The following is a 26,705-nucleotide window of genomic DNA, read 5'->3' on the forward strand; positions in this document are numbered from 1 at the left end:
CTGCCCATTTCATGACTGAATTTTTTGTTTTTTGGGTGTTGAGTTTGATAAGTTCTTTATGGATTTTGGATACCAGCCTTCCATCTGTTAAGACATTTGCAAATATCTTCCCCCATTCCATAGGTTGTCTTTTAGTCTTGTTGGCTGTTTCCTTTGCTGTGCGAAAGCTTTTTATCTTGATGAGGTCCCAGTAGTTCATTTTTGCCTTTGTCTCCCTTGCCTTTGGATATGTGTCTTGAAAGAAGTTGCTGTGGCTGATATCGAAGAGGTTACTGCGTATGCCCTCCTCTAGGATTTCCATGGATTCCTGTCTCACCTTTAGATCTTTCATCCATTTTGAGTTGATTTTTGTGTGTGGTGTAAGAAAGTAGTCAGTTTCATTCTTCTGCATGTTGCTGTCCAATTTTCCCAACATAATTTGTTAAAGAGACTATCTTTTTTCCATTGGATATTCTTTCCTGCTTTATTGAAGATTAGTTGACCACGTGTGCCTTCTTTTTTAATTCAGTATTTTATCAGTGGAAAGATTAAGAAAGTCTGGTAGGCAAGGTGGCCCAACCATGTATGCATTCTTTTTTTTTTTTTTTTTAAGAGAGAGAGACAGAGCAGGAGCAGTGGGGAGAGGGAGAAGCAGACTCCCCACTGAACAGGGAGCCTGATATGGGGCTCAATCCCAGGACCCTGAGATCATGACCTGAGTCAAAGGCAGATGCTTAACTGAGCCACCCAGGTGCCTCCATGTATGCATTCTTTTTACTAGGTATAAGTTGACAGTAGCCAAAAAAAATTACATAAGAATAATAATTACAACAATAATAGCTACCATTTTTTGAGCATTTACTATTTGTCAGGTACTGTTCAAAGCAGTCTATGTAGAATAAATCATTTTGTCCTCACAACAAACATAAGAATATTATTGTCCCTGTTTTTAGATAAGGAAGTTGAATCACAGATATGTTAGATATCATGTCCAAAGTAACAAAGCTACCTTAAGTAGAAAGGTATCTGAGCAACCTGACTCCACAGACTATGAAGGGAGGGATGATGTACTTTGGCTTGTTCTTTAGAGCAGTGGTTTCTAAACCAGTGAGTGCACACTTTAGGGGCTATGTAAAACCATCCATGAGATGCAGGGAGAAAAATCTACGTTCTTCTGTTTGTATTTATTTTCTTCTTTCTTGTTTAAATGTAATATTTTATATATAAAAAGGAACATATAAATTCAGTTAGTCATTCAGTCACTTTTTATATATCATGATGTAATTTTTCCTAATGCATTGCTAAATGGATTTACATTTCATGGTATCTGGATTAACTAAACCAGTCCTTACAAATTTCATATTAATAATGTAAACATAGGCAAACCATAAGAAAATGGTAGAGCTGATGCCTCAGCATGGGAAGTATGTCAAAAATCAGAAATTATTATGAAAATTATTTGAAATGTGGATTTCTACTTACTGTTAATGGCAAACTTTGTCTTAAATGTGTATTGTGCCTTGACATATTTATAAGTAAGAATATAAAGCCATTGTGATTTTTAAGACATTTAAAAGCTGAGTGTATAGAACAGGAAGATGGACCTCTACAATTGAAAACATTATACTAGATGAAAGAAGCCAGATACAAAAAGCCACATACTGTATGATTCCACTTATATGAAATGTTCAATAGGCAAATCCATAGATAGAAAAAGTAGATTAGTGGTTGCCAAGGGATAAGAGTAGGAGGAAATAGGGCTTGACTGCTAATGGGGACATGGTTTCTTTTGGGGGTGATGAAATGTTCTGGAATTAGTGGTCATGGTACTAAAAACCACTTTAAAAAGGTGAATTTTTTTGGTATGTGAATTGTATCTCAGTAATGCTGTTATTTTTAAAAAAAGTTTCAATTTACCACTAGTGAAGAAGATTAAGAATTATTTAAAAATACTATTTTTATGTAATCCTTTGAAATGTTTATCTTCTGTGACCCTTAAAATACTAGAGGAAAAAAAATGTACATATTTGAGGACTCTGTGTGCCCAATTCCTTACCTCCCTTCCCACTTCCCTTTTCTTCTTTGCTAATGGGAATGCATACTTTGAAAAAGTTGGAATCATTGTATTAGAGTTGCAAGGGAGAGAAGACGTGTAGGTTCCCTTTAACAATAACATTTTATTTCAAGTATACAAGGGACTAATAGGTAGGACAGGACGTTGTCTTTTTAGATATACTATACTTTTAGGATTGGGATATACACCAGTTATCATGCAAAATCTGAAGGTGTTACCCAGTGTTCTAGATACAATCTAGGGAGTTACTCAGCCACTCAGTTTGCATCCCAAAAGTGTACCTCCCAAGAAAATGAGAATCCAGTGGGTTGGTTTGTCATGGTAAAGTCTTTCTTTCTTTCTTTCGTTCGTTCGTTCTTTTTTTTAAGATTTTATTTATTTATTTGAGAGAGCAAGAGCATGTGCACATGCACCAGCTGGGGGAGAGAGAGAGGGAGAAGCAGACTCCCTGCTGACTGGGGATCCTGATGCAGGGCTCGATCCCAGAACCCCAAGATCATGACCTGAGCTGAAGGCAGATGCCTAACCTACTGAGCCACCCAGGTGCCTCCCATGAGAGAGTATTTCTTTTGGGCATTGTTTCATGCCAAGCCAAGTTAGAAGTCCTTACCTTCATGAGCTGGTAGAAAAGAGGCTATCAAAGGATTCCACTGACTATAGATGGTGATTTTGAGAATACCATTTTAGTAACATACTAACCCTGAATTAGATTAAGAATGTTTCATTGTAAATTAGCAATGGCATGATTTTTTTTTTAAGAGAGAGAGTGGGGGGTGGGGGCAGGGGGAGAGACAGAGAGAATCTCAAGTAGACTCCCCACTGAGCACGGAGCCTGGTGTGGGGCTCACTCTCATGACCCTGATATCATGACCTGAGCCAAAATCAAGAGTCAGACACTTAACTGACTGAGCCATCCAGGTGCTCCAGGAATGGCATGATTTTGAATGAGAAAGTAGAGTGTTTAAAGAGATAGAGTGTATAAAAAGATAATTGTAAAATTGTCTTATGGTGTCACAATTCCATGGGTTCATTGTTCTTTAATTTCTTAATTTGCTATGCCAATATTATTGGAAGAAAAGCTGCAAGAAACTTTCTTAATTAAAGCAAGTTTAGATGATTGATTTTTAAATGAGTAAATTTTTCTGATTAAAAAAGGTATATGCTATTTTTTCTTAAGTCCTAAATGATTTCTGAAAATGGTATTTGAAAGATATAAATCTATAATGACTTGTATTGAATGAATTTTTTTATCAAAGTATAATTAACAGTGTTATATTAGTTTGAGGTGAATGGTAGAATGAGTCAACAATTCTATACAATATTCGCTGCTCATCAAAATAAATGTACTCTTTAATTCTCTTTATCTCACCACCCCCACTTCCCCTTTGACAACCACCATTTTGTTCTCAGTATTTAAGGGTCTGACGTTTTTTGTCTTTTTTTCTGTTTGTTTTGTTTCTTAAATTCCACATATGTGTGAGAACATATGGTATTTGTCTTATTGTGTTGCACTTATTTCACTTAGCATCGTTATACCATCTTCCTCCATCCATATTGCTTTAAATGGCAATATTTCATTCTTTTATATGACTAATATTCTACTACCACATATATATGTGTGTGTATCTTTGTATATATACATGTACATGTACATATATACATGTACATACACACACACACACACACACATATATCTATACCACTTCTTTATCCATTCATCTAGGGATGGACACTTGGGTTGCTTCCATATCTTGGCTATTATAATTACTGCTGCTATAAACATAGGGGTGCATATATCTTTTCAAATTAGTGTTTTTCTTTTCTTTTTTTTTTTTTTTTAAAGATTTTATTTATTTATTTGACAGAGAGAGACACAGCGAGAGAGGGAACACAAGCAGGGGGAGTGGGAGAGGGAGAAGCAGGCTTCCCGCGGAGCAGGGAGCCCGATGCGGGGCTCGATCCCAGGATCCTGGGATCATGACCTGAGCTGAAGGCAGACGCTTAATGACTGAGCCACCCAGGCGCCCCGTGTTTTTATTTTCTTAGGGTAAATATCCAGTAATGGAATCACTGGATCATACGGTAATTCTGTTTTCAATTTTTTAAGTAACCTCTGTACTGCTTTTCACAGTGGCTACAGCAGTTTGCAATCCTACCAACAGTGCATGAGTGTACCTTTTTCTCTACATCTTTGCCAACATTTGTTATTTCTTGTATTTTTGATCCTAGCCATTCTCACAGGTGTAAGGTAACATCTCATTGTGGTTTTGATTTGCATTTCCTTGAGTATTTGCATTGCTCAACTGATTTGAGCACCATTTCATGTGTCTGTTGGCCATCTTTATGTCTTCTTTGGAACAATGTCTATTTAGGTCCTCTACCCATTTTTAATCGGATTATTTGGTGTTTGTTTTGGTGTTGGGTTGTATAAATTCTTTATGTATTTTGGTTATTAACTCCTTATCAGATATATCATTTGCAAATATCTTCTCCCATTCATTAGGTTGCCTTTTCGTCTTGCTGATAGTTACCTTTGCTGTGCAGAAGCTTTTTATTTTGATGTTATCCCAATAGTTTATTTTTGCTTTTGTTGCCCTTGCCTGAAGAGACATTATCTACAAAAATGTTGCTAAGGCCAGTGACAAATTACTGTCTTTTCTTCTAGGAGTTTTATGGTTTCAGGCCTCACATTTAAGTTTTTAATCCATCTTGAGCTTATTTTTATGTATGGTAAAAGAAAAAATGGTCCAGTTTCATTCTTTTGCATGTAACTGTCCAGTTTTTCCAATACCATTTGTTGAAGAGACTGTATTTTCCCTGTTGTACTTTTTGAGTATACCAAGAAAAGCCCAGCAAAGTTTTTAATTTTAATTTTAACTTTAAAATTGAAAACTCATTAATGAATGCTTCAAATTGAGCAGCCTTTCAACTAATTATCAAACCAAAATGATAATTTAATATAATGATGTTATATTCTTTCTACAGGTTTTATTGAAAACTACAGCTGGAGATATTGACATAGAGTTGTGGTCAAAAGAAGCTCCTAAAGCTTGCAGAAATTTCATTCAGCTTTGTTTGGAAGGTAATCATAACTCTTGAGTTTTATTCTGTAGGAGAAATTTTATTAATTTAAAAATAAACTGAAGTGTATCTTTCCACAACGATGAAGCCTGCTGTTAAATGGTGGTGATGAATGATAGGAGTTGATATGAGTGATACAGTGTTGAGCTACTGTGTCAGGAAATAGAGAGAGGAGATGAAGACTGTCTTTCAAATCTATGTATCTTTAGCAGAGAAATTTATCTCACCAATAAAACTTTGATCCTTTTTTATCTTTTTGTCTATTCCCCACTTCTTTCTTTCATCCTCTAAAGGTACTCCCTAAGATTGCCTTGAGTTCTCCATTTTCTTTACTCTTTAGTTGTTAGTTCTATCCAAGTAAATATCAAATTTAGAATTCCAGCCATTTCCTCTCTTCTTCACTCTAATTTACATATCAAAGTGCCCAGTGGACTTTACTCCCATCTTCCTCTGTTAGCTATAGCTAAACCAGATTGCCTTGACTTTCACCTGCATAGTTGTGATTGCCTTTTACCTGGTCTTTCTCTCTGTCATCTTTAATCTGTTTACCCCCTTATTTATTCATCTGGCAGCCGAATCCTCAGACGGCTTGGCTTCCTAGCTTTCCAACCTTGTTTTTCATTGCACTAAATAACCATATGGTTTCACTTGACTATTATTTTTATTTCCTGAGCAGTTCCTTCCCATTTTCACTTTCACACATATCCTCATATCTTCCTTCATATCCTCAGTCTCCTTTTCGGAATACTTTTTCTTTTCTTCTTTACTATTTAAGTGTACCCACTTTTTAATCTCTGTCGAGAATTCCATCTTCTCCATGAAGCCTTCCATCCAGCATTCATTGATGTCATCAATGTTTCCAATATGATTTTAGATTGAGTCACAAAGTGACTATTTTTCATTCAATAAACTTTACAGAATTATACATCCACTTGAGTGTTTTCTTCTTCAGAATATTCCCTTATAGAACTAAACATTCTAAACATTTTTGTAACTTGTTGGCTTTTAGAATACATTGCATATGGTTTCAAATATCTCCAGTGGTGGCAATCATTGTGTTTTTAAGTTATATCTGATTTGTAGAGACAGACAAGGTTAATCAGGTATCAGAGAACAGCATTTTGAGTCCAAATAGATAATAATTACACAAATAGATAATTACCAGGGGAAGATTTAAGATATAAAAATACACAGACCCCCCCCCAAAAAAAACCTGCCAAAAAAAATAGAACTACATCTGCAAAGACCATTATTAATAATTGCTATGGCAGGCAGGAAGGAAATTGAGTCAGACAGATAGTACAGTCAGAGAAGCCTCAAATAACTATCAACAGAACCAAGAAACACAGTAGACACAGAGAAGTCAGACTTGTTTCTGGAAAGAAGTTTTGAAGACTCAAAGGCTCAAATTTTACAGGGGAAGAGTGAAAGTACAAAAACATTAGAAAGAATGAATGGTAATTAATAATCCATGACCAGGTGAATGGAAGAAACAGAAAACATCTGGATATAATATGATAGTGAAGAAGAAATAAAGTTCTTAAGTTAGGTCATGGTGGAACTTAATTGGAACAACAAAAAATTATTCCCCTACTTGTAAGAATACAAGGAGACAGAAAAAAGAATAGGAAAATCATAAGAAAAATAACTAGAGCAATTCTCTTAAATTGAACAGGTGAAAGACAGAATTATTACTGCAAAGGCTAACAAGAAGCCTGAGAAGACTAATTTAAATGAAGATGCTCCCAAAATAAAGTCAGGGTTTTAAAAATACAATTTAGAGAACCCCATTTTAATTTACTACTTCTATGATTTAAACAAGTCATGATATTTCTAGATCTTATAACATTCATATCAGTATTTACTTCAAAAAGGATTGATTTCCAGAATTAAAAAGGAAATAAGTAAAAATCAGGAAGGTGGAACATGACATATATATGGCAGTTAAAGGGAAGTTTTTAGTTGTTTTTTTAGCTTTACTGAGGTATTATAGACAAATAAAAATTGTATATATTTAGGATGTACAACATGATTTTTTAAAGTGTACAATGTGATGATTTAAGACACATATACATTGTGAAATGATTATCACAATCAAGTTAAGTAACATATCCATCACCTTACATAGTTACCTTGCGAGTGTGTGTGTGGTAAGAACACTTGAGATCTACTCTCTTAGCAAATTTCAAGTATACAACACAGTACTATTAACTATAATTTCCATGCTGTACATTGGATCCCCAGAAGTTATTCATTTTATAATTAAAAATTTATGGAGTGGCTGGGTGGCTTAGTCGGTTAAGCATCTGCCTTCAGCTCAGGTCATGATCCCAGGGTGCTGGGATGGAGCCCCGGGTCAGGTTAGGCTCCCTACTCCACAGGGGGTCAGTTTCTCCTTCTCCCTCTACCCCTCCCCCTTCTCATTCTCTCTCTCTCTCAAATAAATAAAATCTTTAAAAAATTAAAAAGAAATTTATCCTTTTGACCAACATCTCCCCATTTTTCTCACCTACCAGCACCTGGCAACTACCATTTTACTCTCCAGTTCTATGAGTTTGACTTTTTTTTTTTTTTAAAGATGTTATTTATTTATTTGACAGAGAGAGACACAGAAAGAGAGGGAACACAAGCAGGGGGTGTGGGAGAGGGAGAAGCAGGCTTCCCGCAGATCAGGGAGCCAGATGTGGGGCTCGATCCCAGGACCCTGGGATCAAGACCTAAGCTGAAGGCAGATGCTTAACGACTGAACCACCCAGGTGCCCCAAGTTTGACATTTTAGAGTCCACATACAAGTGATATACAGAACTTGTCATTCTGTGTCTGGGGGAAGTTTTTAGTTTTTTATGAAAATGAAAGATCTATAGTTACACAGACTTAATCTTGGATTTCAGGTTTTGGGGAATAGGTAAACATTTAAAAGTGAATGAAATTTTTAAAAATTGTAAGTTTAAGAAAAGGTTTAAGAAGATAGAAGGAAAGGGAAGCTTGTTGCTTTTGATAATTTTCTTGGTTCCGCTGAAGTTTGAGGAAGGAGTAAAATTTTAGGTTAGCAAAACAAAGTGGGAAGCAGAAATATTTGTTTAAAAAAACAGAGGCTAAAATAAGCAGGGCAGACAGATAACAAATGAGTTTTAAATAAAAAGTTATTACTTATGATATTTATAAAATTAAACACAAACGCCAGATTCTGGAAGAAATACACATAAATCACTTAAAAATGCAGATGTAAAATCCTATATTATACTTGGCAGAAATACAATTAGACAAAGTATATTATGATATCCATACATTGTATAGCCAGAAATACAAATATAATGGAAAATACCAGAACCACAGCAGCCAAATAGGAAATTTAATATTTAAGATACATGAAAATTTCTTTCTTCAATAGTGGAGAAAAATCAGGAGACTATTATGAATACACATAATGAAATTATAAAACCTCTTTCTTCAAAATACTTATGGGAATGATACATAAACATTTAAGAAGTCAAACATTATGTGCAATATAATCTATTATAGTACATAGTAAGCTATAAGGACAACCATAAATGCATAGTTCAGCAGTATTATTAATATGTTATATGGAAATAGAAATAGTGGTTATGGAATTTTGTGGAAATTTGAAATTTTAGCTTTGGTAGGTTAAATATAAAATTATGGTGTAGAGAAAGTATAGAAAGTCCCTACTCAATATATATAGTATTATAATAACTTCAGTCATCTAACAAGATTATAATTAGGAAACTTTTAAAAAAGGTAAAGTAAAAAGCCAATATAATTGAAGTGCTTAACAGGAAATATGAAAAAGGAGTAAGATGGGTAATTTTAAAATCTGAAAGCACAAGTAATAAAGATCTCTTTCATGTCCCCATTCCCTCACATCTAATAGATTACTGAGTTTTTTTTTTTTTAAAGATTTTATTTATTTATTTGACAGAGAGAGACACAGCGAGAGAGGGAACACAAGCAGGGGGAGTGGGAGAGGGAGAAGCAGGCTCCACGCAGAGCAGGGAGCCCGATGTGGGACTCCATCCCAGGACCCTGGGATCATGACCTGAGCCGAAGGCAGTCGCTTAACCGACTGAGCCACCCAGGTGCCCTAGATTACTGAGTCTTATAGATCCTGCTTCCTAGAGAATTCTTAAATATGTGCACCTCTGTATAAGTCACAGTCAGGTTTTACTCTTGGGACAATAGTTGCTTCCTCTCACTCTAGCCTTGTCGCTTCCATTCCATTCTCCATACTGTGTTTTGAGTGATCTTTTGAAAAAGCAGATCTGATCAAAATGTTGATTGACTGCGTATTAGGGACCAACGGATTATTATTGCTTTCTGATATAGACTGGGTATGTTATATATTTAAATTTGTAGAATTTAAGTTAAAATATTAAAGTTGGACCTGGCATTTTTGTTGGACTTGAAAATTTATAGATTACCTCCATATTATCTTATTTAATCTTCAAAACAACACTGTGGGTTAATTTATAATATTTTATAGTGAGAAAATTATATGTACATCATGGTGGACAATAGTTAATAATACTGTATTGCATATTTGGAAGTTGGTAAGAAAGTAGATCTTAAAAGTTCTCATCACAAGAAAAAGGAATTTGTGACTATGTGAGGTGCTGGATGTTAGACTTAATTGTGGTGAACACTGCACAATATGTTGTACACGTGAAACCACTGTAATGTTAAATGTCAGTTATATCTCCATTTTTAAAAAAGGGTGGGAGGGGGCGCCTGGGTGGCTCATTTGGTTGGGCGACTGCCTTCGGCTCAGGTCATGATCCTGGAGTCCCGGGATCGAGTCCCACATCGGGCTCCCTGCTCAGCAGGGAGTCTGCTTCTTCCTCTGACCCTCCCCCCTCTCATGCTCCCTATCTCATTCTCTCTCAAATAAATAAATAAAATCTTTAAAAAAAAAAAAGAGGTGGGAGAAATTATGTTTAAGGCTAGCCAGCCAACAGGATGCATGACTCAGAACTCCTGAATGCTGCATATTTTTAACCTACTCTGAATAAATGGTTACTTACAGAAGAGATACTTTTAGACTCAGTTTTTACAGTTTCTGTATGTAACCAAGGAGCACTTCTTTGCGCTGGGGATCTCTTGCCAATATAGCTTTAAAGTATGGATTTTAGGTCCAGATAGATCTTACAAATGTAAATAATTATGAGGATGCCTGCAAGCCACTGTATTATAGTACTTTATGAATTATGATAAACCATAGTCTTGTTTTGACTCATAAAGTAGGCACTTGATTTGTCTTTGTCATTGAGTGAGTTAGGTTGTGTTTAGGTGCAAGTAGGAGAAGACTCAACTCAATATTATTTACATAATAAAGACATTTATAATCCTGTACGATAAGAAATCTGGTGTCAGGCAGTTCTGCAGCTCAGTGAAGCTTTCAGGGAACTACGCTTTTTCTCCATCTTTCTGCTTTGCGGTCCTTAAGCCTGTGACTGAACTAGGACTACCATCAACACCATCTCCCATCTACTCTGCTGCTACTTGTTTTTTGTTTGTTTTTACAACAATAATAATAGGTTTTGCTTATTCAGCACTTCCTTCAGGGCTACACATATGTTCTACATATATTTTCCTTTTAATATAAACTCTCTGATTCTGTCAAACTGTAAATATTGCCCTTCTGCCCCCACCAACTTCTTGGCTCAAGATTTACCTCACTGAGATGCCATGCTTCTGCCACATACAAATTCTTTTTCTTGGTGAAGTCTTCTTAATGATTTCAGGTTCCAGATAATAAGTACTATTAGGAGACAGTATATGATCCCTCTTGTATATTTATAGCTTCCAAATAACATATTTATACATAAACTGTAATCTGGAGTTGGAGAGAATCCTGGAAATAATTACAACACAACAACAACCATGCTTTTTGTAGAAATTGTGCTGTTTTGAGTAGACATTTTATAGTAAGTAGGGAAGAAAGGGTTTGATTTATGAGCCTATTTAATAGTCTGAGAGAAAAATCCTGTGACTTTAATTATATTAACTCTGAAAGCTATACACTTTGTTTTAGACTTTGCTAAATTATTTTAAATTTCTTTCAGCATATTATGACAACACCATTTTTCATAGAGTGGTTCCTGGTTTTATAGTCCAAGGGGGAGATCCTACTGGCACAGGGACTGGCGGAGAGTCTATCTATGGAGCCCCATTCAAGGTGAAACTGAATTTTTATTGTTATTTATTTGCAAATCAGTTTGGATTGCTTATTCGAAAATGACTGTGCCCCACATGAAAAAAGTGCATTTCACATTAGTGCACAAAATCTGGTACGTATCACATGTTTAGGATTGTGCAGGTATAAGAGCAGCACTTCCCCTGTCAAGCATTCTGAGTTGTCTTGTTGCAACTTTTATGCTAGATTGAATTTAGTGGAGCTGCAGGTGGTCATGAGGAACATGTGAGTCAGAAAAAAAACTATATAACATAATTCTTGATATCTGACAATATCTGATCTCTGGAACTCTAAATATAAAAGATTTTTAGAACATGCCATCCTATTTTGAAATATTTTACTTAACACTATATGGAATTTATATTAATCTGTTTGGACCATTATAATAAAATACCACTGATGGGTTGGCTTAAACAACAGCAATTTATTTCTCACAGTTCTGGAGGCTAAGACGTACAGCACTGGCATTCAGTTTCCGGTGAAGGATCTCTTCCTGGCTTGCAGATGGCCACCTCCTCGCTGTGTCTTCACATGGTAGAGGGAGCGAGTTCTGGTGTCTCTTCCTTTTTTTATAAGGGCACTAGCACTCCTGAATTAGGGTTTCACACTTACGACATCATTTAACTCTAATTATCTCCTTACAGGCCCTATCTCCAATACAGTCACACTGGGGGTTAGAGCTTCATTGTATAAATTTTGGGGAGACACAATTCAGTCCAAAGCAGAATTCATTCTTAATTATGCATAACAGACCTTTGTAGCCTAAAATGCATGCCATAACAGGAAATCACAAGGGGACAGAAGAAAGAATTAATATAAAAAAATGTTAGAAAAAAGTGTATTAATCAAGAATAGGTCAGTGATTTGTTAACTGCCTACATAGATCTAAAAAGAAAAAAAGATTATCATAGTTAATAACAGTGGGTTCAAATAAAAACTACAAGTTAGGTTATTTATTAATCTGATGGTACCAATATCACGTTCTTTGAATGAATAAACATCAGTAGCTCTTAAAATATGATAATTTTTGAAGACGACATGTTTATACTAATGAGATAGAGGGTCTGGACTTTCTTTTAATTTTTTACTGGGTCACTGTGTGATTCTTGAGAAAAATACTTGAACTTTTGCTTTAATTTTCAGATGATAATGGCCTTAGAAAATGAGGAATGGTTATAATAAAAAAGTCTCAAATATCACTAAAAAACTATTTTGTATTTTACCAAATTGAGATGTCTCATGATTTTAGAGCTTCCACCTAGTAGGAAGCATTCCTTTATTCTATTGTTTGGTGTAACAGAATTGCACTTTCTCATAATTACTTTCTAAATTGAGATTTTTGCTTATTATGTAATATCGTTATCTTGTTAAGTTTTTCAATTAGGCCATTTTTGATACAGTATAAAAGAGTTATGACTCTTTTTTGTTTGTTTTTTTGTTTTTTTTTAAAGATTTTATTTATTTATTTGTCACAGAGAGAGAAAGAGGGAGAGAGAGAGCACGAGCAGGGGGAGCGGCAGGTAGAGGTAGAGGGAGAATCAGGCTCCCCACTGAGCAAGGCGCCTGATGTGGGACTCAATCCCAAGACTCTGGGACCATGACCTAAGCCTAAGGCAGACGCTTAACCAACTGAGCCACCCAGGCATCCCAAGTTATGACTCTCTGAGCTCAAATCTTTGACAATTATTTATTAAGGAAAAAATAACTTTTTTTTCTGAAAAGCACCGATTACATCATATGGCTATATTATAAACAAGTCTAGTATCAGGTCTGGATAGAAATCCTGTTAACTGAGAGACTAATGTATGTTATGTAGCTCTACCATAGCAGGAAATCGACCTTAGAGAGGCTTGCTCTGGTTCTTTGGAAAACTGGCAAATGGGACCACTGCCAGTTCAGAAAATATTCAACAAAGACCTTTAAAAAAAACAGAGTAAAGCACATAGCACGATTATAGTAGATTCCTTGAATTAAAAAACAGGAAGAAAGGGGCGCCTCGGTGGCTCAGTCATTAAGCGTCTGCCTTCGGCTCAGGTCATGATCTCAGGGTCCTGGGATCGAGCCCCACATCAGTCTCTCTGCTCAGCGGGATCCTGCTTCTCCCTCTCCCACTCCTCTTGCTTGTGTTCCCTCTCTCTGTGTGTCTCTGTCTGTCAAATAAATAAATAAGATCTTTAAAGAAAAAAAAAAGACAGGAAGAAAGCCATTTTTTCATGACCTTTAGAATGGAATGGGGAGGGGCAATCATTGAAGACCCTGCAATGACTCAAAGGTAGTTTTTTTGGAGAAAAAAAAGAACATTCTAAAAAGTTAGATAACTTTGAGGGATGGGAATAGGGGAATGACTTAGAAATCTCTTCCCCTTTCAGTGCCCTTTTTCCATGTAAATAGGCAGCTTTCCCATAAAATAGGATAAATTTGTGGTTGAGGATATTTAGAAAATGCTTACAGGCTAGTGAAGTCAAGTTTAACAGTACTGAAGGAAAGTAAGTATTGGATTTGATTATGCTTGAAAATCAGTTAAATAAAACTTTAGCATTTTTGATTAGAAGTTATATAGAACCTTGTTAACTGAATATGAAGACCCTTATAACTGAGATCATATACTAAACTTTTTTTTTTTTTTTTAATGCTTCAGGATGAATTCCACTCACGGTTACGTTTTAATCGGAGAGGACTGGTTGCCATGGCAAATGCTGGTCCTCATGATAATGGCAGCCAATTTTTCTTTACACTGGGTCGAGCAGATGAACTCAACAATAAGCATACCATTTTTGGAAAGGTTTGTGTCCAGTTATCTTCAGCTTCTATGATACATATGACCAATATATCTAGGAGCTGCCCTCATAAAAATATTCCCTGGGATTTCATTTATTTTTTCTAAAACTGATGGAATATATTCCTTTTACAATGATCTATGAGGGACCACCTTAATTTTTTGTTTGTATGTTTCAAATAAGTCATTGATTATGACTTTAGAATTTTTTTTTCTAAAATCATACTAATGATATTAGCTACTGTGTCGCTCATCTGATATTGTTTTTATGTTTTCAGAAACCTAGGTATTATCTAGGTCACAACATTTAGTAGTTTAAAGTTTATTTTTGTCGATGATGAATTCCCTTAAATATAAAGTGGAAGTTGTGTTAATATTAAAACTTTTTACCTGAAATATTACTTTGAGTAGTACCTATTTAATCCTGCTCACATTTAACATCTTTCTTTAAAAGGGGATTCTGAAGGTTTTGTTTTTTCACTCTCCCTTCTAAAAAATATATTCCCACCGGTTTTAAGTCTCAGGCACGTTAGACATCTCCATGTACAGCTCCCTCTACTGGCTCAGTAGGAATGGTTTCCCCACAGTCTAGGCAAAACTGGACTTTGTGAGGATGAAAGGGAAAAAAACAAACAGCACAACTGGAAAACTGATATTATTTTAAAACTCCTGAGAAATGCTGAATGAAAGGACCCATGCTGAAAACATGCAATACAATATGGTTGTTTAAAACTTAACAACATAGGTTAAGAAATAGGTATATTTGAACCACTACGACACGGGTTGTCTGATGTTCATAGATTTTCCTTCCTATTATTTTTAAAAAATAAAAGCATATAATAAAGTGATATTTACACTGTCATTCTGCACCGCTTTTTACAATTGCTCATATGTACCTTTCACATTAGAGACACAGTATAGCATAGCATACTTTCTGAAAGCCCATCACGGTCAGTTCCGTAACTTCTTTGAATTTCAGTTTTCTTATCTAGAGAAGGAGGATAATGATAGTACCTGCTTTTAGGATGTTTGTGAGACTATAACAAGATAATGTCTGCAAAGCACTTACGTATGGTATTGTTATTTGCTTGTTCCATCCAATTCTAAAATCTGAATTTGTTTATTTTTGAATGAAAAGTTGTCATTCAGTACGAGGTTACTTGGCATTATATTTTCACTCTTAATAAAACCTGATGTTAAATATATATTGGAAGTTCTCTAAAACTGTTATTGAGGGATTGAACTCCCTTTCTGCTTTTTCCCCTGAAGATGAAGTTGCTTTATTTGCATTATTTAATGCATAAGCTCCTATATAAAAATAAGAGATTTCCTTTTAATTATCGAAAAAATATTTTCAGAAGCCCTCCCTTATTTCCAAGAATGAACATAAGAGTTTACAGTTAAGTTTTCTTTTTTCTTTGATAGGTCACAGGGGATACAGTATATAACATGCTGCGGTTGACAGAAGTTGACATAGGTGAGGAAGAAAGACCACGTAATCCACACAGAATAAGAAGCTGTGAGGTAGGAGCATGACGTCTAAGATACAGCACTTAAATTATCATGTAAGAGAAGCGGGCTGTTAGTATTTTTCAACTACTGGATAAAGGCTTTATACTAAATTAACATCACAATTCAGACTTTATCTCTGTAATTTAAGCACAATTTCTGATTAAGAATTTTTTTTTTAAATTGAAGGTTTTGATTTCAAAGATGAGACTTTAGCTGATAATCCAATGTATGAAAACCTTGACTTATGAGGGAAAGTTAGAAGAATTAGGCTTATTTAGCTCAATGAAGTGCCTTCCTAGGTAACTTCAGAGTGACCCTTCATTGAGGAAATAAGGTCCTTAGAAGCATTTGATTTGGGGTTAAAACTCTGAGTTTGTCTTGCTTACTAGGTATTATGTTTTCTTGAGTATTTTTCCCTTTTGTAAAAGAAGGATAAAATACCTTTTACTTAATTGCACATAGGATTATCAGGAGAATCCAGTGAGGCCATGTAAGTGGAAGTACTTTATGTAGTAAATATATCACTACACTTATAATAGTTATGTGAGCAAAAAATACAGATGTTAACATTAACGCAATTAAATACTGGTTTTAATTTCTTGTGAAATTTTTAAAAATGGAATAATGTTTTCAAAATATTTTTTCATAGGTTTTGTTTAATCCTTTTGATGACATCATTCCACGAGAAATAAAAAAGCCAAAAAAAGAGAAACCAGAGGAAGAAGTAAAGAAATTGAAGCCCAAAGGCACAAAGTAATCAGAAATAATAGAATAATAGAAATTCATTCATTTTGTTTCCTTTTGTAACAACTGTTTACTAGTGAGGGGGAGGCCAGTGTGGACCAGGAAGATATCTGAATTATGAGGGCTTTGTTTTTCTAAATATGCATTTCTCTTATTAAAATACTGTATGTAACTTAAGCTAAAGAAGTATTATGTCACATGTTTATATGAAATCTGTATTAATAAATATTTATGATCACTGTAGCAATTATTTATGTAAATGTGTTGTTAAGAATTTTTGTTTGTTTTTTTACTTGTTTTTTAATTATATGCTCTGTGTAAAAAACTTGGAAGGTCAAGTATGAAGGATATAATGACTGCATGGTTACATAATTTAACTTTTCACTCCTGTTTTGGAGTAAATAAGTTTCAGTATTTTGTGAGCAATATTTTTCACATTATTAGTTTTGTCTATTTTATTAAAATAGATATCAGAGAGTTAGATTTCAACTTCCTCTTTTAGTGAATTGTAGCATCCATATTAGTAATTTTAGTGTATTCATAGTTGTTAGATTCAGACAGTTCCAAATACAGTCCTTCCTGACTCCATTTATAAGAAGCAAAGTGTGTTCATATTTCTGAGCCTCAGTTTCCCCATCTTGTAAAATGGAGATTATAATTACAACATCTGGTTGTTAGGAAGAGAAAATGAGCAGGGGAATTTGAGAACACTCAGTAGCATAGGTATTCAATTACATTTGTTTCTTTCCATGACATCCAAAGTATAAGGAAGTTAAGCTGCTTTTATAAACTGTCAAATGGGAGCCACTTCAATAAGCAGTTGATGTCTTGTGGCAAAATAAATTCTTATATAGCGGAGTATTTGATATTCTATTTTTTGATTCATTTCTTTTGACTAATTTTATCTCTGGGTGAAAGGTCACAGTCACCATATTCAGATACAATATTTCATCACTATTATTTATCTTGACAACAGCCCAAAAGCTGGGTGTTTTTGTTTTTGTTTTTAATTCATAGCAAATATATTAGGGATGATGTGGTAGGCACTGATTGCATCTAGGTTTTGAAATAAAAAATTCCTCTTGTTGCCAAATCTTTTATTTTTTCAATATTTGAAAGAGTTTTAATAACTTATTATTTATCTTCCTTGAGATGTCTTTAGTTTGAAGGCTCATAGAAGACAGTTTATTCTTCCCCATGGGCTATTTTTTTTGTTAAGTTTATTGCTTATATTTTTTTTTACAATGTTGTGTAACTTATCAATTTTAAAGTATTTTATGACATTTTTAAAGATTAATTACTTCCTATTTGTAGTGCTCTCAGGGCTATATATTTATTAGTTTTCCAGAAAACTCCATTTTGCTAACCAGTTTTTATAAATATAAAAGGCTTAATTATTTCTGTCATGCTTGACTTAATATATTTAATGGTAGTGCTCAGGATGGATCTTTGGTCATTTGTTTCATCTAATATACTAAATATCTGTGGTCAGAGGCCAGTGCCTTAACATTATGCTGAAAATACGGATCCTTAGTATATTTCTGCTGAATACTAAGTCATATTGTATATTCCTGAACAGTTAAAATGTGTTCTTCTTGTAAATTCTATTTTAATGCCTTGACAATTCAGCATTTATAAGTTTTGTTTAATTTTCTCAATTTTCTTTCATTCTTATTTCCTTTTTTCTTTCCTTTTTTTAATAAGAAATTTTAGTTTACTTTCATTTGGAGAGGAAGCTGAAGAAGAAGAGGAGGAAGTAAATCGAGTTAGTCAGGTAAAACTCTAATCCCTTTGTTCTGAATTATAAAAGGTATTAGGGTCTGTATCTCACTCATTTTTGTATCTCCTGCTATATATATGGCACAGCATGTTTTTCATGGTACACAGTCAAGAAGTGTTCATTGAACTGATTTGTAAAATGATTTGTTGTCAGTAACATTTGCAACTCCTAAGATGATATGCTCTCTTGAAATTAGAGTTTTGTGGGGTTTCTTAACCTGGCTTTTTTTTATCAGTTAGAACTAGAGTTAAAAAATGATTTAACCTTGTAATTCAGATTTTAATTGCTATTTGTTTTAAGTGGTTTGCTAGATGATAATGATTATGATCATTATTATAATAAATAGTGACAGACCAAAGCTTTTATATTCATTTTAATATTATCTATCTATATTTATGAATGTCATTAATTCTCATCACAGCCCTTTAAGATAGGTATTATCATTATCCCAATTTTACCCCAAAATAAATTAAGGTATAGATAGGTTGTAGTTTGCTCAGTCACACAACCAGTAAATAGCTAGAGCTAGGATTTGAACCATGTAAGATACATGTATTTGAATTATATATTGCTTCCTGGTCTTCTACCCCACCAATGCTTACACTTGGCCTTTAAGTGTGGTTTTCCTGAATATCACTTTTGACACAATACTCATTGCGGAAACACCTATGCCTTGACAATATTAGAGCAGTGAATCTGTTAAATGTACTCCAAGAAAATCATCCTCATCCCTCAGATGATGAAGAAATGGAAATTTGTTTGGAGAGTGAAATGGGGGAAGGGGTGGGGGTGGGGGTAGCCTTTGATACAGGCAGTTTAGTGGGTTACAACAATAGTGGAGGGTCGAGGGACACCTGGATGGCTCAGTTGGTTAAGTGTCTGATTCTTGATTTTGGTTCAAGTCATGATCTCAGCATCGTGAGATCGAGTCCTACGTCGGAAGATTCTCTCTCCCTCTCCCTCTGCCCCACACCTCCTCCCTCTCTAAAAAATAATAGTGGAGGGTTGAAATGTTGAGTTTTTTAAAAAGTGGACAATTCCTGTTTTTACATCTGTTTATAAAGAAAATCATAAGGCCTTTAAATCACTCTTCTGTAAATAGATTACCTTTTTGCAGTGTTTAAAAAAAAACAAAGAAAGAAAATTTGTGAACGCAGAGACCTAAAGGGTTAGAAGTTTTGTTGTAGTAATTAGAACTCTAAACCTATTTCTGACCAACACTAACAATAGCACTGACTTAAAAGCACATTATTTTTACCCTTGTTTTTAATTCTTTATCCATGTGCTTCCCTCATCATAGAGGATGGTTTTGGTAGGCTAATGTTGGACATATAGTAAGCACACTACTTCTACCCATTGCATTAAGACTGAATTTGAAACGGACATGTGTAAAAAACGTTCCGGCCACAATTTTTTCTTGCTGTCTTCAGTATTCCAGATATTTGATACCATGGATTCTCAACTTCCACCTGTATACTAATATTCTGAACTCTAGGACACACGGACGAATATTATTTCTGGGCTCTTATCCCACATTCTTGATTTCCTTTAGGAAACCTCTCTACTTTAGATGTCAAAATTAAATTCATCTTTATATGAAAACCTCCGTTCCCTAGGCCTCATCAACATTATCAATCACTCTGGTACCTCGATATCTCAGAAGTTATCTTCTTTAGATGTCAGTGCACTAGTCTTGCCTTATTCATGATTCAAATTTCTGCCTTATTAAAATGAAAGATATACCGTATGTCATGATCCTGTGGGTATATTTGTAAATGGACAAAACCACAAATGTTAGAACTGGAAATTGCCAGGAGTCCCTTTCACTGATGTTTTCTAAAGATGTCAAGTCTCCTTACATACACATGCCTTCCCAACAACCCCCCCCCGCTCCTGTTTTTCCTTTTGCTTGGGGTAGGTTCTCCTTTATTTGGTTAATTTTTGTTTTTTCTTTAAGATCTAGCTCCACTATCAACTCTGGACTACCTCCACCTCCCTTCCCTACCCATCTCCCACTCAGGCTGAGTGTAACTTCTTTCCATGGTAATCTGTCTGTGGCTATCAAAGCATATGTTATACTGTACTGTACTGTAATTATTTTCCTCTCTGCTATCTGTGCTAAATATTTATTTTATGTAACCTCTATAACAGTCACGTGCTATAGATGTTATTATTCCTATTTAAGGGAAGAAATCAATAGGTTAAAGGTTAAATCACTGGTGCAAGACTGTGTAATTAGGAGATGGTACAATCAGAATTTTGGACTTAGATTTCTATAGCCATTTAAGTCTCTAATATGATTTTGAATGCTGCAGAAGCTGCTTCCTTCAAGCCCAAGCCATCGAGAAGGCTGGCGGGAAATTACACTGGTAGCACAGCATTCTGGGGTGGAAGGCAGCTCAGTGCAATTGGCCCCTTGCCCTTTCCTAATTCACACAGGGGCCTGGATATTAGGCTGAGCCGCCCTGAGGAGAGAACAAGGGTAGGAGAAAGGAGTTTTTCTATTAGTCTTTTCGTTGAATTAAATTTCTGGTCTAAAGTAAGTTTTATTCACCTTACTTTGAGGTTGACTTTACTAGGAAATTAGTTTGAATTTTTTCTGTTTGTAACAACAGTATATATTAAATGTTTAAAGCATATCTTCCTCTGCTGCTTACTATTATATAAAGTAAAACAAACAAAATGTTTAACTTACACTGACTGTGGTGAACTTGATAATCCTAAAGCACTCAGTGTTTGCTACAAGGTTGAAATGTGCAAGGATACCACTGCAGATAGTGTTGGCTTGCCCTTTATGTTGCTCTCGAACCTGAAAAACACTTCAAACTGTGGAAAGACTAAGTCAGTTCCTTCCTTTTTGCCAAGAAAATTGCAACCTACAGTCCATTGTCATGTGAACAGTATAAGCCTAGTATTGTGTCATCATATTGCTCTCATCTGACTCTGCGCTTTGTGATAAAATTATCAGATGTTTGTTTCTGACTCTCAAATCTGTATCTCTAGGCTGGCTTGCTTTTCTTTTCTCCGGCTGCCTACTGGCCATCTCTCTATGTTTGAATATCTCACTAGTAACCCAAGTCCTGGCCAAGGCTTGATTCATTATCTTTGTTTCCCAGACTTTTCCCTGTTTTGTGACTTCTTTTTCTACTCCCTGGTATCAGTATCCTCTAGAGGAGAATTTTAGATTCTGACTTTTTTCTTATTCTTTCTCTGCAAAACCAATTTGTTGCACTGTTCTACCAATTTTTCATCCATGACATATCTCAAATTTTTTCCTTTTAATTTATTTTGCTACTACTCTCGTTCAGGCCTTCATTTCTAGCCTGGGCTGCTGCCCTAGTCTACAGACTGGTCTCCCATCTCCTTGCTCTTCCTTCCCTTCCACTCATTACCATCAGAACAGTCTTTCTGAAACCTCATTAAGATGTCACAGTTGCCCTCTGTTGACTATAGAAATAAGGCCGTGACCCCCTTTACCAAGTCTGCCCTCTAGTTTACTTCTTAAACCACTGAAAAATCAGGTCCAACACTGTTTTAAAAATTAAAAATTAAATCCCTACACCCTCCTCAGACCTACGGAATTAGAATCTCCAAGGGAGGGGCCTGGGAAGCTGTACTTTTAATGAATTCCGTGGAATTCTTATCAGGGAAATGTAGGAAACACTGTGTTAGCAGAGCTGAACTATTTGCTGGTCTACATATATGTTTTGTGTTTTCCTTTCTGTATGTCTTTGTTCATGTTCTTTTCCCTGCCTGAAGTGTCCTGTCCCATTCTGGATGTCAAAGTCATATTTATTTTCAACACCTAAAATACCATTTTTTCTAAATGTCTTCTCTTAGTCGTTCCTTTTTCTTCTCTAACCTTTGCCTGTCTTGTGATACTTATATTTTCCTTTTAAAAACATCCATTTTGTTTTATTACACAAGAAACATTCATCTGTGTTCTCAATGTTTACTAAAACATTATACCCTTTTCTTTCTGCTTTATTAAGACTGTAGAGTCCTAGGCTGTGAGCTCTCTGATGGTAAACTGTGTCATCTTTGGGTGGCAGTGGGTTGGAACAGAAAGAGCATGAATTTGGGATCATACACATTCATATTGGCACTTCGCTTTCCACTGATACTCTGTGACTGGATAACAATCTCTCTCAGCCTCAAGTTTCCTCTTTGTAACATGAAATAAGGATGTAGATAGTCATTATTTCGATAAAATATGCAATCTCAGAAAATGTTTTTGAAAGTCAGATGTCTTAAGCAGTGTACTCTATGTTATAATTTATATTTGATTCTCAGAAAGCTAAAGAATATCAAACAATCTCTGATATGATTGTGATTATGATGCAGAAGCTGCTGCCCTCATGCTAAGGCTGTCCAGAGGGTTGGCAAAAAACTTCGCCAGCAGTTCAGCTTTCTGGGGTTAGAAGCCTTAACTCGGCCCAATTGCCTGAGTGCTCTTCCTGAGCACTCCCACTGGGTCCTGGATAGTAGCTTGAGCAGCTTGGAGAGCACTGGGGTACAACTGTATATCATGACCCCCCAACAACCCATTCTCCACATGTGAATGTGTCTTGGCACATTGTGCAGAATCTTCAGCTTATAGAATTCAGCTGTTTTGTCTGTTTATATAATGGAGTCATGAATAAGTTTAGCTTGAGAAAATAGAACAACGATAAAAAAAATCATTGAAGTTTATTGGCTTAGAGGAAAGGAAATTTCTCTAGAGGGCATGAGACAAATTCTAGAGTGAATCAAAATGGAAGTTTATTTTATTTATTTTCCTTTTGTACTGTATTTCAGACTTTGAGAATCCCTCCAATACATTTTACCTTTGGGGTAAAATGAAACCTTGGTAAGAAAAAGGAACACTAGCCTGAATATTGGGAAAGTATGACCAACAGATATATTTCTGAAAAGTTAGCCTTACTGTTTTTAAATGTGTGTAATAATTAGAACCAAAGTGAAGTAAGTGTCTTTTACAATGACTAAGAACAATTTTCAGTTTCAGTGCTTGCGTGAAATTAAATATTTCTAGAGGTCCTGAAAATAATTGTTTCATTATTCATTTGCTTATCAAGTTTCTTTTTTCAGTGACTCTACAGTGTGTTAAGCTTTATTCCAGAACCTGTCTAACATCACAAGTTAATAATTGGTAAAGTCTGAATTGGGGCTTTACTTTATGTGAAAGGAGAAATAAGATAGAGTCCCCTCTGGTTTATGGATTATCAGTGTGGGATTACAGACACTACTTCACCCCACTCATTTATTCATGACAAGGTACCTCTCCCACATGGGTTAGCTTTCCTTCATTATTTATTTCAGTATCTTTCTACTACCTGATAAAATCTCTTTTAGAATAATAGAGTTTTATAGCTCAAAGGGATGTAGTCCAACTTCCTTTCTTTATAGATGAGGAAACTGAGACTCTGGTTAAGTGACTTGCCAGACTGACTTCATTTCCTTTTTGATAGGATTGCATGATAGGAGGATGCCATAATAACATATTTTGAGTTTCGGAAAGCACATTGTCAGTCTCTCATGATATTCTTGTGGACAACATGAGGAAATGTGATCTGGGAGATAGTATAGTCAGATGGATTTATATCTGATTGAATACTTCTGCCCAAAGAGTGCTTTGTTGTCTACCTGTGCATGATTATTTGAGCTAGTAAGTTAAAATGTAATAGGAGTACATGTAAATTCTATACTTGAATTTAATGCAATCAGCTGAATAGGTATAAGACTTAATAGCCTGTAAGCCCTAGTTGAATTATTAAGAGTAAGGTCTCTGGGGGCGCCTGGGTGGCTCAGTTGATTAAGCGACTGCCTTCGGCTCAGGTCATGATCCTGGAGTCTCTGGATCGAGTCCCACATCGGGCTCCCTGCTCGGCAGGGAGCCTGCTTCTGCCTCTGACCCTCCCCCCTCTCATGTGCTCTCTCTCTCTCATTCTCTCTGTCTCAAATAAATAAATAAAATCTTTAAAAAAAAAAGAAGAGTAAGGTCTCTGGAATAAGAAATTTAACATTCTTTGCATTTTGGGTGGTCACATTTTCAGCGTTTTGTTCAGTTCAGAACACATTTAAGAAGGATACTGACAAAGAAAGAGAGAAAGAAGGAAAGAAAGAGAGAGAAAGAGAAAGAAAGAAAAACTGACAAACTAGATGCATTCAGAGGAAGGGAGGATCATGAGGAGGATGGTGATAAAGCCAAGAACCACTGCACATGGAGAATGCTTGAGGAACTGGATATACTTTGGAGAAGTAAAAACTAAGTAAAAATATGATCCTAGGCTTCAGACATTTGAAAAGTTTTTATGGAAGATCCCTCCTTTCATTTAGCTTTCTTAAATGATAGTTGTATTCAAATGTCTGTACTGGTTTAAAGTTTACTCCTGAATCTTTGTGTATAATTTAAAAACAGATGTCAGAAAATATTTTTCAAGTGAAAGCTTACAATCAGACAAGCAGTTTCCATGAGGCAAGTTATACGGTAGGTTCATTATAAAAGTATCGCAATAGCTAGATTTAAACTAGCTGATTAAACTGTGCCACATTCACAGTGATACACATAGTATTTCTCTCACTGCCAGATATGCCAATATTTTTACTTCAAATCCCAAGATACAAAAAGGCTTTTTTCTCACTCAGAAAAAGTTATATTGATAGACAAATACACCACTTTTGAGAATAAAATAAGAATGTTTTGTCCTATCCTTGTTTACTCCAAGAAATTGAACTTCCCCAAAAGGTTGGGATCTCAGGGGTGGACACGGCATGAAGAGTGCCGCTAGGCTTTTTGCACAGAGGCTCTAAGGAGTGTTGAACAGTCTAATTTATAAACTGTTTTTGCCTCATTAAATGGTATTAAACTTGATCTTTCTAATTGTTTATATTTAAGTAATTTTAAAAAGATGTTAATATATTTATATTCATCTCATATTTCTGCTGTAACTAATTACCATAAATTTAGTGGCTTGAAGCAAAACAAATCTAATATGTTACAGTTCTGGAGGTCAGAAGTCCAAAACAGATTTCACTGGGCTACATATTGGGGTATTGGCAGGGCTGCATTCCTTCTGGAGCCTCTGGGGAGAATCTCTTCCCTTAACTCTTCCAACTTCTAGAGCCCATTTGCATTCCTTGGCTTGTGGCCCCTTCCTCCATCTTCAAAGCTAACAATAGCCCATAGCATCTTTCTCCTGCTTTATCATTATGAAACAGACTCTCCTGCCTCCCTCTTTCACTTGTAAGGACTTTTGTGATTACATTGGATATACCCTGACAATCCAGGATAGTCTCCTCATCTCAGAATCCTTAATTTATCTGCAAAGTCCCTTTTGCCATGTAAGGTAACATATTCACAGGTTTTGAGGACTAGGACGTGGACATCTTTAGGGGGCCATTATTATACCTACCAGTCTCTTTGTATTTAAACTAAGCTCTGTGTAGTATACACCATAACAGAAATTGTTTGTAGTTCATTTTGAGTTCTAGAAGGTAGAAGTAGGATTGGTTGGATGGTTGGAAATTACACATAGACTTTTTTTCCCAATTACAGAGAGAACTGTCCAACAATAGAAAACATTTGAAAAGGAGTGGTTTGTGTGTGTATCTGAGGAAAAGCTCCTTTCAGGCGTTGAAACGCCGGCTGACTAGTCAGCAGTGATGTCAAGGAGATTCCTGCATTGGGTGGGAGACTAGATTAAGTGGCCTATCAGATCTTTTTTAACTATTAAGTTTTTCTGTCTGTGCTAAAGGTCAAAGAATGTAATAGGGCTCTTCAGAGAAACAGAATACATGTATACATGTAATTCTGTGCAATATAGCCAGTATGTTTGAAAAACAATTGTGTGCATTTATTTTAAATTACTCTTGTGAACTATCTTCTAAGTTTTACTATCTGCATCAAAGAATTAGTTTAGCTGTATGTAAATCATACCAAAGATTTAGTGTTTGGAAATAGTAATCAATAAACTTATTTTGAAGAATTTATCACTTTTTGGAAGAAAAGGTATTTTTAAAAACAGTATTTTCAATCAGTGTGAGAGTTAGCTTCTTATTTATAAGCTTTAATTTATATTGAAAATTTCAGGAACATGTATCTTTTGCTAGCCATATTTTACCAGTACTAGATTTTATGTAAACGTGTTATCTTGTCCTTTTGGAAAACTTATTTCTTCCTCACTTATGATTATATCCTACATTTTTTCCTAGAGCATGAAGGGAAAAAGCAAAAGTAGTCATGACTTGCTTAAGGATGATCCCCATCTCAGTTCTGTTCCAGCCGTTGGAAGGTTAGTATTCTACAAGTGTGATCCTTAATTATTTTCTGGCTCAGATATTTTCTTGCTGCCTTTGTGAGAAAATGGTCAGTTCTCTCTCTCTTTTTTTTTTAAAGATTTATTTATTTGAGTGAGAGCACGCACTGCAGGGGTTGGGAGTGTTAGAGGGAGAGGGCAAGAGAACCTCAAGCGGACTCCCCACTGAGTGCAGAGCCCAGCATGGGGCTCAGTTTCACATCCCTGAGATCACGACCTGAGCAGAAATCTGG

At 35.4% G+C, this 26,705-nt stretch overlaps 1 protein-coding gene across 3 annotated transcripts in view; it reads left to right on the forward strand.

Moving 5' to 3' along the window:
- The window catches only part of CWC27 (CWC27 spliceosome associated cyclophilin), a 200,368-nt gene that overhangs the window by 4,660 nt on the left and 169,003 nt on the right, over window positions 1-26,705 (forward strand). For all 3 annotated transcript variants that reach the window (XM_064596166.1, XM_064596167.1, XM_045895473.3), the window contains exons 2-8: window positions 5,039-5,135; window positions 11,215-11,327; window positions 13,984-14,127; window positions 15,547-15,645; window positions 16,283-16,386; window positions 18,082-18,151; window positions 26,369-26,448. In XM_064596166.1, the coding sequence (XP_064452236.1) occupies window positions 5,039-5,135; window positions 11,215-11,327; window positions 13,984-14,127; window positions 15,547-15,645; window positions 16,283-16,386; window positions 18,082-18,151; window positions 26,369-26,448 (707 nt within the window). The remainder of the gene's footprint in view (window positions 1-5,038; window positions 5,136-11,214; window positions 11,328-13,983; window positions 14,128-15,546; window positions 15,646-16,282; window positions 16,387-18,081; window positions 18,152-26,368; window positions 26,449-26,705) is intronic.

This window comes from Mirounga angustirostris, unplaced genomic scaffold, assembly GCF_029215605.1.
Source record: "Mirounga angustirostris isolate CCGP_5_RB_7025 unplaced genomic scaffold, mMirAng1.0.hap1 SCAF_7, whole genome shotgun sequence".
In the NCBI taxonomy this organism is placed as follows: Eukaryota; Metazoa; Chordata; class Mammalia; order Carnivora; family Phocidae; genus Mirounga; species Mirounga angustirostris.